Source organism: Myiozetetes cayanensis, unplaced genomic scaffold (assembly GCF_022539395.1).
Source record: "Myiozetetes cayanensis isolate MyiCay16 unplaced genomic scaffold, myiCay2020 scf2-11, whole genome shotgun sequence".
In the NCBI taxonomy this organism is placed as follows: domain Eukaryota; kingdom Metazoa; phylum Chordata; class Aves; order Passeriformes; family Tyrannidae; genus Myiozetetes; species Myiozetetes cayanensis.
In genome coordinates, this window is record NW_026087411.1 from 34514 (window position 1) to 47969 (window position 13456).

General features: G+C 47.4%; 1 protein-coding gene across 11 annotated transcripts in view; it reads right to left on the bottom strand.

Annotated features, from left to right (window-relative positions):
* The window catches only part of SLC24A3 (solute carrier family 24 member 3), a 134426-nt gene that overhangs the window by 25740 nt on the left and 95230 nt on the right, over positions 1-13456 (bottom strand). For all 11 annotated transcript variants that reach the window (XM_050315765.1, XM_050315762.1, XM_050315761.1 and 8 more), the window contains 3 exons: positions 11734-11808; positions 8929-9013; positions 7449-7552 (listed from right to left, as the gene is read on the bottom strand). In XM_050315765.1, the coding sequence (XP_050171722.1) occupies positions 7449-7552; positions 8929-9013; positions 11734-11808 (264 nt within the window). The remainder of the gene's footprint in view (positions 1-7448; positions 7553-8928; positions 9014-11733; positions 11809-13456) is intronic.

Genomic DNA, 13456 nt, shown 5'->3' on the forward strand with positions numbered 1-13456 from the left:
AGAGCTCTCCATGCTGGAGGAACTGCCTCCTCCTCCCTCTGGGACAGTCCCATGGTGCAGGGGAAGGGCCAGCCAGGCTGGCTGCCCCTCTGCCAGGAGAACACACGATGGGCCATCCCATAGCACAGCAGGAGTCCCAATCCCACATCCCCTCCTGGCACACTGAACCACTGCCACAGCAGACAGTTTAGACAGATTCCTGCATGGAAAGCACTCCAGGAAAGCTAGCAGGCAGCCAGAGGCCCCTGTGCTCGACTGACATTGCAGCAGGACATCCTGGACCAAGGCTGGGGAGCAGCCAGAGACTCCTCCCTCTCTACCCCACTGTCACAGCCCGATATCCCAGGACACGAGGAGTATCCAGCTCAGTCACCGGACCATAATCTTGGCCAAAGACCCCAGTGTCCCATGATGCAGCATTCAGGCTTCCTCGAGGCTCTGACCATACCCCACCACTCCCAACCTCAGCAAAACACCAAACAAACTCAGGTCAGACCAAAACAAAATCCAGGCCTTAAAAGATACGGCTCTGTCAGACAGTTAAAGCAGCAGGGATCTAACGGACTCATTGTGAGGAAAGCTTCCTTCCAATTACCAGCCCCCTAATTTTACCTCTGGTTCACCGTTCTCTGCAGAGTTCAGCTGTCACTCCAGCTCTCAGTTTGTACATTGCACACCAGCTCAATTTATTCTCATTATTTCTCCAAGAATATTTGCTTTTTTTAAGCAGCTCTGGATATTTTCATCACTGCGGCAGCAATCTGTCTCTGTGACATTCTCAGAATGGAAACAGTGGACACCCTCCAAACCTCAGGACAAAGCCAAAAATATTTCCCTGCTCAACTGGTACTTGTAATCATCCCTGAGTTACTGGGACCAGCATGTCTCTTTAGCTCAGATTCCCAGCAGGACTCCGAGACCTGCATTCTGCAGATGTCTGCTGAACTTTAGGATCTGCAACAGAATTCAAGGATAGCTGTAGGCAGGCCAGTGTGCACAGGTCAAATATGTCCCAGTCTCTTCAGACTGGTCAGTCCTTGCCAGTAATAAACCCCAGATTTTGTGATTTCCCTTGCTTTCATGCTACAAATGACTTTTAAGAAAAAGTCCTACCAATGGTACATCCACAGTATTGATCTGTGTGTGAATTTTGAGAGAGAAAACTCAACCTCAAATGGTGACAGTGTTTCATGGCAATTAGGAACTAGACTGATATGAATCCATTTTCAACTCTTCTGATTTTCTTCCCTATTTGTATCCCACTATTGAATGCAACTCTGCTATCAGGGTGTTGAAATGCTAATATAAAAAAAATCACAGCAGTTTCTATGATGGCCAGACCAGTCCTGGACCTTCATGTTATGCATTTATCAGCCACTAGCACTGAACTGGCACCAATTTCACGCATGCTGTTAGTCCAGTTCTGGGAAAGACAGCTACTTCAGGAATGGCAAAATGCTTGCCAAGCTCATCAGAGCTCTCCCAAAAGAGACCCAAAGGGTTATGGTTTAACAGGAACCTCTGACAGAGATTATTCACCACACACAGGTCGATGCTGTGGATCAGCAGCACCACGGAGACAAGGCATGACACTGACAAAGAGGACGGACACCTTTCCTGTTCCCAAACATGCTGCATGCAAACCATGTTGGCTCACACAGTGGCTACAAATTTGCAGTAAATCCAGAAGCCCCTAATTCCTAAGATAACCCCACTTGTGTTAAAGGAAGCCAGAAAGGATCCGATTTGCATTATCACTCTGTTGTCTGTCTGTGCCAAACATCCCAGCAGGAAAGCCCAGGGAAAGGGAGCGTTCCACTGCCTACAGCAGATATGGCTCTGACAGCACACAAAGGGTGGCCCGAGGAGCCCACCCACTGCCTGCCTAGGCAGCAGCAGGACAGGAGCCGAGGCAGCAGGTAACTCCTGCTGCTGGCCTGGTGGCTGGGAGGCCCCTGTTTGTTCTGACCACGACCTACAGAAAGGCTGCAGCCTCTCGGCGCTGAGGACCCTTGGGCAGCACCTCTGAATTAATGGTGCCTCTCTATCCTGAAACTCCACTGACACCTTTCTGCCCTGGCTGCACCATTTACTGATCACCTGACGTTCCACAGGACAGCGGGAAGGACACTGCCAGCATTGTCCTTCTGGTTTTCCCATACCGGGGGTTTCACGCATCACAGCCATCCCAGCAGCCCTATGTTCCCAAGGACCACTGCCTCGGCTTCTAGGACTCGTTCTGTCTTAGTAGTCTGCCCCTTGTCTGCAACACACCCGTCAGTGAAAGAGCAGGCCCACAGTCACTATAAAATGCTGCCAGCACCAAACCCCATTGTGCCTTGGGCCACGAGAGCAGTGGACAGTCCCAACAGCTGACATTAAGTCCTCCTTAACTACTTCTCCAGGGTTTTACATGTTTTCCACTTTTGCTCACAGATCAATGAACAAATAGCAACAGCATTTCGACTCTCCCCTCCTAAAACTCCTCCACAGCCCAGGAGAAGAAAATAAAAACGCACATGAATGCAATCACTCACCCAAAGGTCAGTAACGACTGCCGTCTGAGTTGTGAGTGAAATTAAAGCTTAAAAGATTAAGATGCATGCAAGCTGGCTGTGTGGCAGAAGTGGGGTACAAGAGATCACACAAGTCCCAGGCCCTTCATTAAGCAGTGTTCCACCGGGCTATTAAACTCTGTTTAGTTTCCTTGTCACTGTGTAACACACCTGTTTCTCAGGCGTGTTTTCCCACTGGCATAACCCAGAGTGCAGGGCAGCAGATGATTCCCAGAGGCGACTCAGCTGGCACAAGGGTTTCCTGACCTGAACAGAGGAGAGAACCTTCTGAATTTAGTTTATTTCCTCAGGTAAAAGAATCCCTCTGAAGCAGAAGGAGGCAGATCAGACAGTCTGGATAGTCCTTCTTCACTCAGTATATTGAGGAATGATGCCTTGCCACCTACTAGACCCCTTGACAGAACAAATAACGGGAAGAACATCTGTAGCACAACCCAGCATTCTTGGTCCCCTGCTCCAACCAGAGCAGCCTGTATTTTCATGTGAAAAGGTAAAATAGAAAAAGTTGAACTCTAATGAAAAATGCAGCAGGTAAATACTAATTAACAGATCAAGCCGTGCAGATTCAAAATTACAGTTTAATGCTGGACTCGGATGACTTGCAACTCGTGGCTATGTTCTCTCCCTTAAGCACTTCTCCTCCTCCATCCTCGTCTGCAACACTGCAAAAGGCGGGTCAGTGCTGGGTGAGGACAGACAAAGACAGGACAGTGTGCAGGGTAGAGCAGCAGAGCTGCAAAACTGAGACGAATCTGGACGGGGAAATGTCCAAAACCAAACAAGCTCTGCTTGTGCTGGCTTGAACGAGAGCCAAATTAAGCAAGGACTGCTTCCGAGAACCCCGTGTCCTTGCCACCAAGGATGGAGAGAGGGCAGTGGAAGGAGGGGAGAATTTGGGAAGCACAAACATGAGCGTGCAAGGAGACAGGACAGAGTGACGGAGGCTTGGGAGGACACCAGGCTGAGGTCGAGTTCCACACACACAGCTGCTCTGCAAGCACAGAGAAAACCTGATACAATCCACGCCAACAAAGACAGCGGTGTCCATGCCAGCGTCTCCCCCTGTTATCCCACATGTCCCCGAGAATGCTGCTGAACTCGTGTCTGAAGCACCTGCTACCATTTCATCTCACAGCCTTCTCTGGCTTCCTCGTTCCCCCTGAGCCAGAAGGAAGCAAAGCAGACACAGCAACTAAAGAAACAACATTTGGGTTGTGTGATTTAGCAGCAGAAGGGAGCCACGCTGGTGTCCCAGGTGTACAGACAAGTTAGGAAACAGCTGTAGGCACATCCAACCTGCACTACACCAGCAGGTGTGCTAGGAAAACATTAGCCAGGAGAAGTCAGGCAAGGAGACACAGAGCAGAGGTGTGGGCAGAGGAGCAGGGATCGAGACCACTGTGGGAAAGCCGGATGCTCAAGAGAGAGCTAGGGGTAGATCCATGATCCTGGGGAAGAATCTGGCCAGTGCAAGCTTTTTTTCTCTCAAGCCTCAAGAAATGGCCACTGTGTGGGCTGTGTGGACACTGACATGGCCACTCAAACCAAGGCCAGCTCAGCAAGGAAATCCCTGTGGAGCATGGAGCAGCAGGAGCAGCACCTGAAGCCAGGATCAAAGAGTGTGCCACAGGATGCTATGCGACAGGGAAAGAACAGGCCTGTGCCAGCTCTAATTGGCCCCTAAAATGACAAGTTATTCTTTTCTATTTAATCTCTCTGTGCTTTGTTTCCCCATCTTTAAAACATCCCTTCATCTCACAGAGGTTTGGGGAAAATTAATTAATTGCTCATCAACTGCTCAGATACAATAGCGATGAGATCGGCAGACGTTCAAGAGGAAATTAATAATTCTGCCTCTGAAACAGGGCTTGAATAGAGCCTGGTAAATAAGGCAGAAGGGCACAGAGTGAACAATAAAGAGAAAACAAAATCCTGAATAGCTTCTCATTAAGTGAGCAAAGTCCATTCTGTGCCTGAGGGAGGCAGGGACCCCGGAGGCGAACTCGGCAGGGGACCCTGTAATTAAAGGCTGGATAATAATGAACACACACTGGGGGGGCAAATTACAGTGCACAGGGAACCCTAATGCTGCTATTTTCTAACTTTTTGGTGTTTGACTTTCAACCCTAACAATGCTCTTTTAAAGTCTTTTTTAGGTGTGCAGTGCCATACAGAGGTGTGGGCATCACACTCCCCTTCTCCTGTTCCAGCAGTGGGACGTCTATTCTGATTTATTCTGAAAAGTGGGCACTTGCAGCCATTAAAGGCTTAGAAGAATAAACAATTGGGAGTGGGTGCTCACGCAAATACATCCCAGCTTTTTGGGGCTGTGGGTTTGTTTCTTTTTCTATTCAAGGTAACCAAACCCAGTATTCTCTTAAACCAAAGAATAATACATCCAAACACAGCATGCATGAACTACAACCTAATTTAAAAATAAAACATATCCCAGAGAGAGTTGGTCAGTATTTTACAATTCAACCATTTACCAGTCAAAAAGCCATGAAAACCAAACCAAAAGAAGGCTTTCTAAAAGAGTGCTGATGGCAATGCTGCGGAGAGCCCCTGCAGGTCTGAGCTCTGGCATTCCCATTCCATGGACAGTACACCTGAAAACCTGAGGGCTCCAGCTGCTGACCCCTACAGGTCTGAGTCCAAAGAAAAAGCCCTGGAGCACAGCAGGCAGCTTCGACCAATGACCAGACTCCAGGCTCACCTGGCAACTCAGCACTGAGATCCAGGTCCCCAGCTGAACAGAAATGCAACCACCAAACAAATTTAGCACCTATGTTAGTGCCTCTATAGAGACGCTGTTGATAATAAAACCAAATTCCTGTTAACATTAACACAAAACAAAGAGATGAATCACAACAACAAAAGGGAACAACTTTTTGGTGAAAGATTTGGAGTGGGAAAAAATATAAATAGTAAAGCAAACCAGAGTTTATCTAGAATATTGTAATTATTGACACTGAGGTTTCTTATTTGCTCATTAAAATCACAGTTCCAAATCAACCATTCCAGTTCTCACCCACCCTCTGAGGGTTAAACTGCGGCAAACAGGTGTTAAGTGACCTGACCAAACCATACCCACATCACCCCTAGAGTCAAGGAAAACAAAGCTGGGACACATCAGTCAGACTCTCAGCTCTTGGCTCGAAAGAGACACGCAGACCACACTTGGGATGACTCCCAGCAGCCAGTCCTCACCCTGGACTCCTGAACGCTACCACGCCTGCAAGCTGAAGGCGTTTCCGAGAGCACCTGAGCTGTGTTCCATCCTTCAGAACCATCTCCTGCCTCAAAACGGTCTCTCAAGAAGACTGACATTCTCTGTCAACCCCCAAACTCTAGCAAGCCTTTTCCACCGAAAGCTGTGATCTGGAGCCAGTATTTTTAGCAGGTTTTGAGGCATGCAGTCTACACTGTGGAGACTAAAAATCAGAACAATTGGTTCCTCTGCCACTGTGCTAAACAGTTAATCACCTTCATTTGCTTGAAAAAAGCAGCCTGAGCAGAAAGTCGTACTGATGACACCTTTGGGGAACACAGCTTCATGCCCCGGGAAGGTTTTGGTCATTAAAAATTGACCTCAGTCAGCTGGGCTTTCATAGAGTTACAGCAGAGCCACTAACACCTCGAGCATCTGTAGCTGGAAGCTACAGATGTTCCCATGCAAATAAGAACATTTAGATGGTTAAAAGGTATTATAGTGGCCTTATCCTGAAGCCTCCTCACAGCGAAAATGTTCACCTTCATCCTGTAAAAGTTCACTGCTAATGAAAAAATAAAATTGGATCACAAGCTTTCCCAGGAAAGCCCCATCTCTCTGCATGCTTTCTCATACTGACCAAGTTATACAAGTCCCAGCTCTTCTCCCAGAGCTAATTACCCAACTGTCCTGTGTTGATAACGTCACCCTGCTTCTCCTCTTCACAAGTAAGTCTGCACAATAACGTGTCAAACAACATTTATGAGGTTGTAAAATACTGGGCAAGTTGGCAAGTGCAAAGGTGAATGCAGATTCAGATATTTAATTATACAGTCAATCATGTCTGCAATTCAGAATGCAGCTCAGATCTCAAAACTTAATTACTTTCATTTCAGATTAATAGCTTGTGTTGTCATAAGCAGTTTGACACGGTGGAAAACAGTCAGAAACGGCACTAGGAACTGATCACCTGACAGCTAAGGAGGAAAAACATTGGAGCATCTGTGGAAGTATTCAAAACTTCCTGCACCAGACTCTGAGCAACCTGATCCAGCTTTGAAATGAGCCCTGCTCAGAACTGGAGGAGGCAGGGTGTGAGCGCTTTGGATCAGAGACCCCCAGAGGTCTGTTCCCACACAGCCCACTCTGGGTCTATGGATACAACCAACCAGACAAACCACAGGCAAAACTGTATCTTAATCACACAACTTCCCAAGCCCTGCCAATCACCCACATGCACCCCAAGCTATCTTGCACAAAGGCAGCATGTTTGGAGCTGCTCCAGGAGCACCATCTTTCCCTGGAGTTGCCCCGCAGGGTTCCCCACCCTGATTTACCCGCCAGAAGCACTGACACCTCCCGGCTCCTTCGGCCTAAAAGGGCCCAATACAGCCATCATCGTGTGGGTTTCAACAGCTACCAAGAGGAGGTGTTAAATAATCAACTTTTATTCCTTTGACCACCCACGTCTTGGGCAGCTTAAAACGCCAGCGTTGACGTTTGCTGTTCTGCTTTTCATTTCAAAAGTGCAAGAGAAACAGCACAGGGCCCTATTAAAAAGAACAAAGCCAGAGAAATTTGTGGCAAGATTGTGAACCTGGCATCTGATTTCACAGCACAGGGTGCGGTAAGAACTGTTAGGAATCATTAAATGCTCTTACCTGTCCTGCAAAAAGCCCACACACGCCAATAATACAGAGAATGTTAAATACAGCCGAGCCTACAATGGTTCCAACGCCTACGTCTCCTTTTGTGATAAAAACACCTGAAAAACAAGTTCAAGAGAAGCTGTGTAAATTGGAAAGAACAGAATTTTTTCACAATAAAACTGTAGACCTCACAACCCCATTAATAAATCTAAAGGCAGGCACCGGTTCTGCCGCTTTTTCTTATATTTAATAGGGCAACCTGCAGAGACTTGCTTTCTGAGGGGACCTGGATAGATTGTCTGATGGAAACCAAGTACCTTAGTCATGTCTAAGTTACCAGCCTCCTGGTCTTGTGATCCAATATTATGGCAATACTCATCATAAACACTGCAAGTTCTGTGGCAGCATCTGGTTGGACACTAATTTGCAGGAAACTGTCTCCCGTAAGACATTCCTTCCCCAGTACTCCTCGTATCCCTATCCCAAAAGGTTTCAGTAGGGATGAGCTTCAGTAGAAGCTGGAGCTGATTCAGAGCTGTCTGGCCATTAGTTACTTCCAAGCTGAATGATGCCTCTCAGGATGAGTTATGCTTTTTTCAGAGGGGCTCTTTCAGAGGGGCTCTTTTCAGAGCTCTTCTGTCAAGTTTGGTTAAAATTGGCCAATGAGGTTAAAGGTGAGGGAGATGAACTGACAGACACATGCATCACAGTGCTGCACAAAATCCTTTCCTTAGGAAGCCAGTCTAAAAATAACACTCCATCTCCTGCGAGCTGTCTGTCTGTTTAAATTCATCACTTGCTTTTAAGGTTCCGACAGTATTTATCTGGCCAGTGCAGTTTAGGTATGTTTTCCAACTTTATCCTTTTCTCAGAAACACAGAAGCACTCACCTGTCAAGTGACATGCATCTGGATTACACCATAGCGGGATAATGATCTGACTATTAGAGTTTTTCTAAGTTGCCTGAAGGAACCTGGTTTTATTTTCACCCTGCTACTGCACTCCCCTGAACTGAAATACAGCCCTAATTTAAGTTCCCAAATGTTATGGCTTTGCTTGTGTAATCAGACCTCTCTGCAGAGCACACAGCTTTGCGTGAATTAACTTATGCTCTGCATCTGACAGCTGTGACTGAAACAGGAGTGTCTCCCAGAGAAAGTACCTAAGCTGAGAGCTAGTTCTCCTTGGTGATGGAGAGCCCTCCATACCCTCCCAGCCGCTGCCCTGACGATCCCCTGCCAACAGAGATGTGGATGAGTAAAACTGCACGGAACAGCACCTTTTTATAAACACTGACCTCAGGCCCCTCTCAGCTTACGGCTGTGGAAGGACTTCACCTAGCGAGGACTCCCCGCAATTAGTCCTACCTGAGCCCACGAGGGAAGGGCCCGGCATTGCAACAAATGTCACAGGCACGTAGCAATCCCATTTCAACTCTGAAAAGCAGCCAGGGCAAGGTGAAGGTTTGGGGAAGCAGTAGCAGGTTAGTTACCTATGACAGATGTAAACAGCTCAGGAGCGGAGCTTCCCGCTGCCATGAAAGTTGCCCCAGCCACATCTTCGCTAAGATGCAAGCGCTGCAGAGAAACAGAGACACTGGTTACAACACTGAGCAGCTGAAGGGACTCCACTGCAAACGTCAAACTGTCTGCCCAGAGTGGAAACTCGTGTAAAGGTTTATGTTAACAAAGGTTAAGTACAGGGGAAAAGTCATCACAGGCACTGGTTACGTAAGTCAGCATCTCCTGGCAGAGAGGGCAGGTTGTGCTTGTGCTGCCCTTTACAGAGAACAGGAAGGGCAGCACTCTAGACAGCACTCCAGCAGCTTCACCACTCTGTCTGCTCCACAATCCCAGCAATACACACCTTAGCCACTTCGGCCCATAAAGGGCAGGGCTGCAGCTCAGTTTTGGTTCACCCCCAGCCACCTTCCCTGGCATCACTTAAGCTTTGGTCATTTACCTTCACCTCACCCCCTTTCTCTGGGATCACCATCACTTACCTCCTACACCTGTCCTCCCCCAGCAGTACCCATGGACTGTCTAAAACAGGGGCTTCTGGAAGGGAAAGGATCCACTGTTCTATAAAAACTTCATCAACATATGCTGCTTCCAAAGATTCAATTGGTTAATTACGCTCTTGATGTTGTCTGTTCCATCTGCACCAGTGGCTGCTCAGCAGACGCCACAAGGCTGCTGAGGACCATGTGCCTCACTGGCACCTTCCCCCGTTCAACACGGAGCTAAAACCAGCCCCCCAAACAGCCACCAGCTCTGAGCTGTTACTGCACCAAGCTGGGGTGCGAGTCAGCAGCTGTGAGCACAGGGAAGACCGACAGTATGAGGATGAACCCAGGGTGGTGGGAGGCATCCCCGGCAGAGCTGGCTCCAGGAGGCAGCGCCCCCAGCCTGGCAGCAGAGAGGTAACCTCCCTCTCCCCTCGTCCCTCTGCAGTGCTGCAGGGCTTCTCTGCAACTTTATCATCACCTTTGCACAGAGACAAGACTGCAGAAATCCTCCCACCAGCCTTATCTGGATTGAAGATCCCACAAGGGTAATCCTGGCCCCTAAGGGAAGGTAAGTCTATCCACTCACCATACACCGAGAACACTTTGTATGTAAGTTTTGGGGACAAGGTGAAAGGACAGGATGTGCCCTCACCAGGAATACTTTTAAAGCAGAAGACCATGGCATTGTTGCAGTGCTATAAAAGCTTGTGGAACCAGATTAAACACAGCTTTATGGGAAATTATTTTAAACAGGATCAAACCCACTGGGGAAGGAGGAGTTCATGAGACCAGAAGCAGATTTCCCAAAGGCCAGGTTCTTCTGAAGGATGAGATATGGCACTGTGGAGACAGCCACCCTACAAGAGCTGCTGCAACTCACGGTGTCTTCTGAAAGCAAAGACAATCAGCCTTTGCAAAGTGCCCCGTGCCTTTTCCCATGCATTCCTGAGTGCTCACATCAAGGACAACCATGGAAAGCTGGATGTTCTGCAGACAAGCCATTCTGGACTAATGAAATCAAAAGCAGTTGGACCAGGAAACAGGACTGCACATTTCTTTTGCTATCATTTAATTACAGAAGGGTTTAATTACGCATAATCTACACAAAAGGACTTGAATGCCCCCAAAGGTCACCTATGGGGTGAGAAAAAACTTTTGGGAGAGAATCAAACAGGAGCAACAGGAACAGTAAAAGTCTGATCCATTTATATGACCTATTTTGATAATCTATAGTGACATAGCACCTTTCACCTAACAGTAACTTTAAACACAAGTAGTCCAGATCTGATGTTCAATTGCAAAGCCTTCTCCTTCACACACAATTAAATAGAACTTGTTATTATCATCTTATTGGCAGTGCTGGGTAACAGAATGGTTCAGAACCACTAAAGCACACGAGGAATTGTTATGTACCATTGAGAAGATAACAAATAACCAAAACGCAATGATCTAGGCAAATGAAAACTGCCTTCTAGGGCCCAGGTGCGAAAAAGGCTCTCACAGTAGGGAACTGAACTACAAATATCAGGTTAGTTTAGAGATGACTTCCATCAGAGCTGTCAGCACAGATGACTTCTCCTGCCATTGCCGACACCTCTCCCAGGGCTAGGCACAGCCCGTGCCCTGACGAGTGACACTCATGGCCAGGAACACGGGCAGGCTCTCCCCCAGATGACACAGACATCTCACTGCCAAGACCAAACCATATTTCTACATGCGAAGATTTCATTGCCTGGAACTGACTACAGAGAGGGCTCGCAGTCGCTGTGGGCACATGGTCTGTGTTCTCTTTGTAGCTGTCTGACCTGATTTAGGCTAAAATGTACTCCTTGTCTTCTAAAATTTCAGCATGCCAACCTTAGCAAAAGAGGGACAGAGTCCCTTGCAATTGCTGGAAGCATTCATAAGCTTCTTTACAGCTGACCTAGCTGTCCCAGTTGCTTTACAACTTACACCCGCACAACACATGGTGTGAGACTCAGGCCTCTGAGCACAAAGTACAAGGTCTGCGACTTCTACTGGGGTAAATCACCACAGGTTTTACTTTGAGTCAGATAAGGGTGGGGTCTGGTGTTTCTGCAGAGACATCTAAAAAGACACACAAAGGAAGCAACAGCAACTACCACAGTGTGAATGGTTGGAGCACCTGGAGAGCCTGTCAGCCAACGCACACAGGCCATACTGAGCAACTAAACAAGCAACACGAGGGACACTGTAGGACAACAGTAAATACACCATCACCACACCCTGAGGCCCTCACAAGCAGAAGGAACATCTTCTCATACTTACTTCGCAAATCTTTTCCAGCGAAGGGACAAAGAAATCATCGCAGACGATCGCCAAGGCATAAAACATGTACACGGCCTGCAAAAGAGGAGAGAAAAGGCTGAGTCTGGAGACCGTCAGGCAGGACCGAACGGCAGAGTCCCAAGGCATCTCAGGTTTGGTTTGGCATATACTTCTCAAAAAAATAAAGTGCTCTTGCAAGAACTTATGGAGCTGTCTGGGATTTAATATGAAAGATCATATTTATCCAAAAGTTCTTACCAACTATGAAAAGCTGCCAACGTTTTATCATCACTGTTAAGACTGCTTTTTAAAAAACTTGCTGGACATTGCAAAGCCACACTGAAATATTTTTGCCTTCCTTTTTTTCCCCCATTGCACAATGCAAGGCTTTTTTTATCATTGTGTTCTGTGAAAACTCAAACCCTGGAAGAGTAATTTCTAAAATCTGGTGTTCTGAAAAACGGGAAAGGAGCTGTTTTCTGTGATTGAAACGCTTTGCCATGTCACCTGGGTCCCAGTGGTAAATCTTGCTAAACTTCATATAGGAACAAACAAAACCCAAGGGAGAACAGAAGACTCAAAAGGACACCGAACCAATCAGCTCTTCAGTTCCATTCCAGAAGCATTTAATCCATGTTTCTGTGTTGTAAACAGAATGTGCTGAGGCCTGATCTCTGCCCTGAGAGGCAGATGGCACAGTGTGGCTCCCATCCATGCAGCAAAGCTCCGTCCTCCCCCCTGGGAGTAACCTGGTCCATACTGCCCAGAGGGAAGGATCTCTGTCCCCACTCAACGCACACCCTGCCACTGGGTAGGAGAATGCTCACTGGCACAGGGGCAAACAGATGAAAAGCGTGTCAGGTACTGAGAGAGCACAGCCCCACAGCCAGGCAGTGCCTCCCAGCCCACTCTGCTTTACTGCCATGGACACATCCAAGGCCGCCCGGGCTGCTCCTGCGCCCCCTCCCACAAACAGGTCTGTGGCAGAGGAATGGAGCCGGGGATACAGAGAGGCAGAGGAGCAAGGCCTTCATCCCACAGGATGTGCACAAACCAGACATGTCCAAACAGAGGGGACTGCTTGAAAGTTCAGTGATGGAACCACCTCTTTGTAACACCTGCCACATACCACCACAGGATTACTTTTACAAGCAGTGCAGCTCCAGTGAGTAACTACAGCTGAGAGAAGTGGACAACAGTTGTAGAAAATCAGTGTCTTAATCCTATGGAACCAGTTATAAGCACATCACCAACAGATCCTCCAGCTCTGCTCGTTGTTGAAGTCCTGTAGAAACTCAGATAATGGGAGGAGACCAGAATACTTTTTTTTCTAGAGGGAAAGCAGCAATAAAAATGCCCTCCAGGTTTTTTTCTTGTTTTAGTTTTCAAGGAACAGGTGTAAATCTCCCAACCCACCAAACATCCAGATTCTAACTTGCTAGAATTACAGTTTGGCTGCAAAAAGCCAGTAATTACGGTAAATCTCATCCATGAAAACTTTTCAAGCTCAAAAATAATTCAAGTGCATTGTTTTCAGGATTAGAGATGGTAATTTCATCACAAATTACTTTGATACTATCTTGAAGAATGGGCACTAGACTGTCACTTAGGATAGTCTCTGTGCTTCTCAGTCACTTCTCAGTCACATGAATAAATGTAACTTAGGTTTTTTGAAACTCTTACACTGCAAAATGCTCCCGAGGACCACAGACGTAAGCAAAAT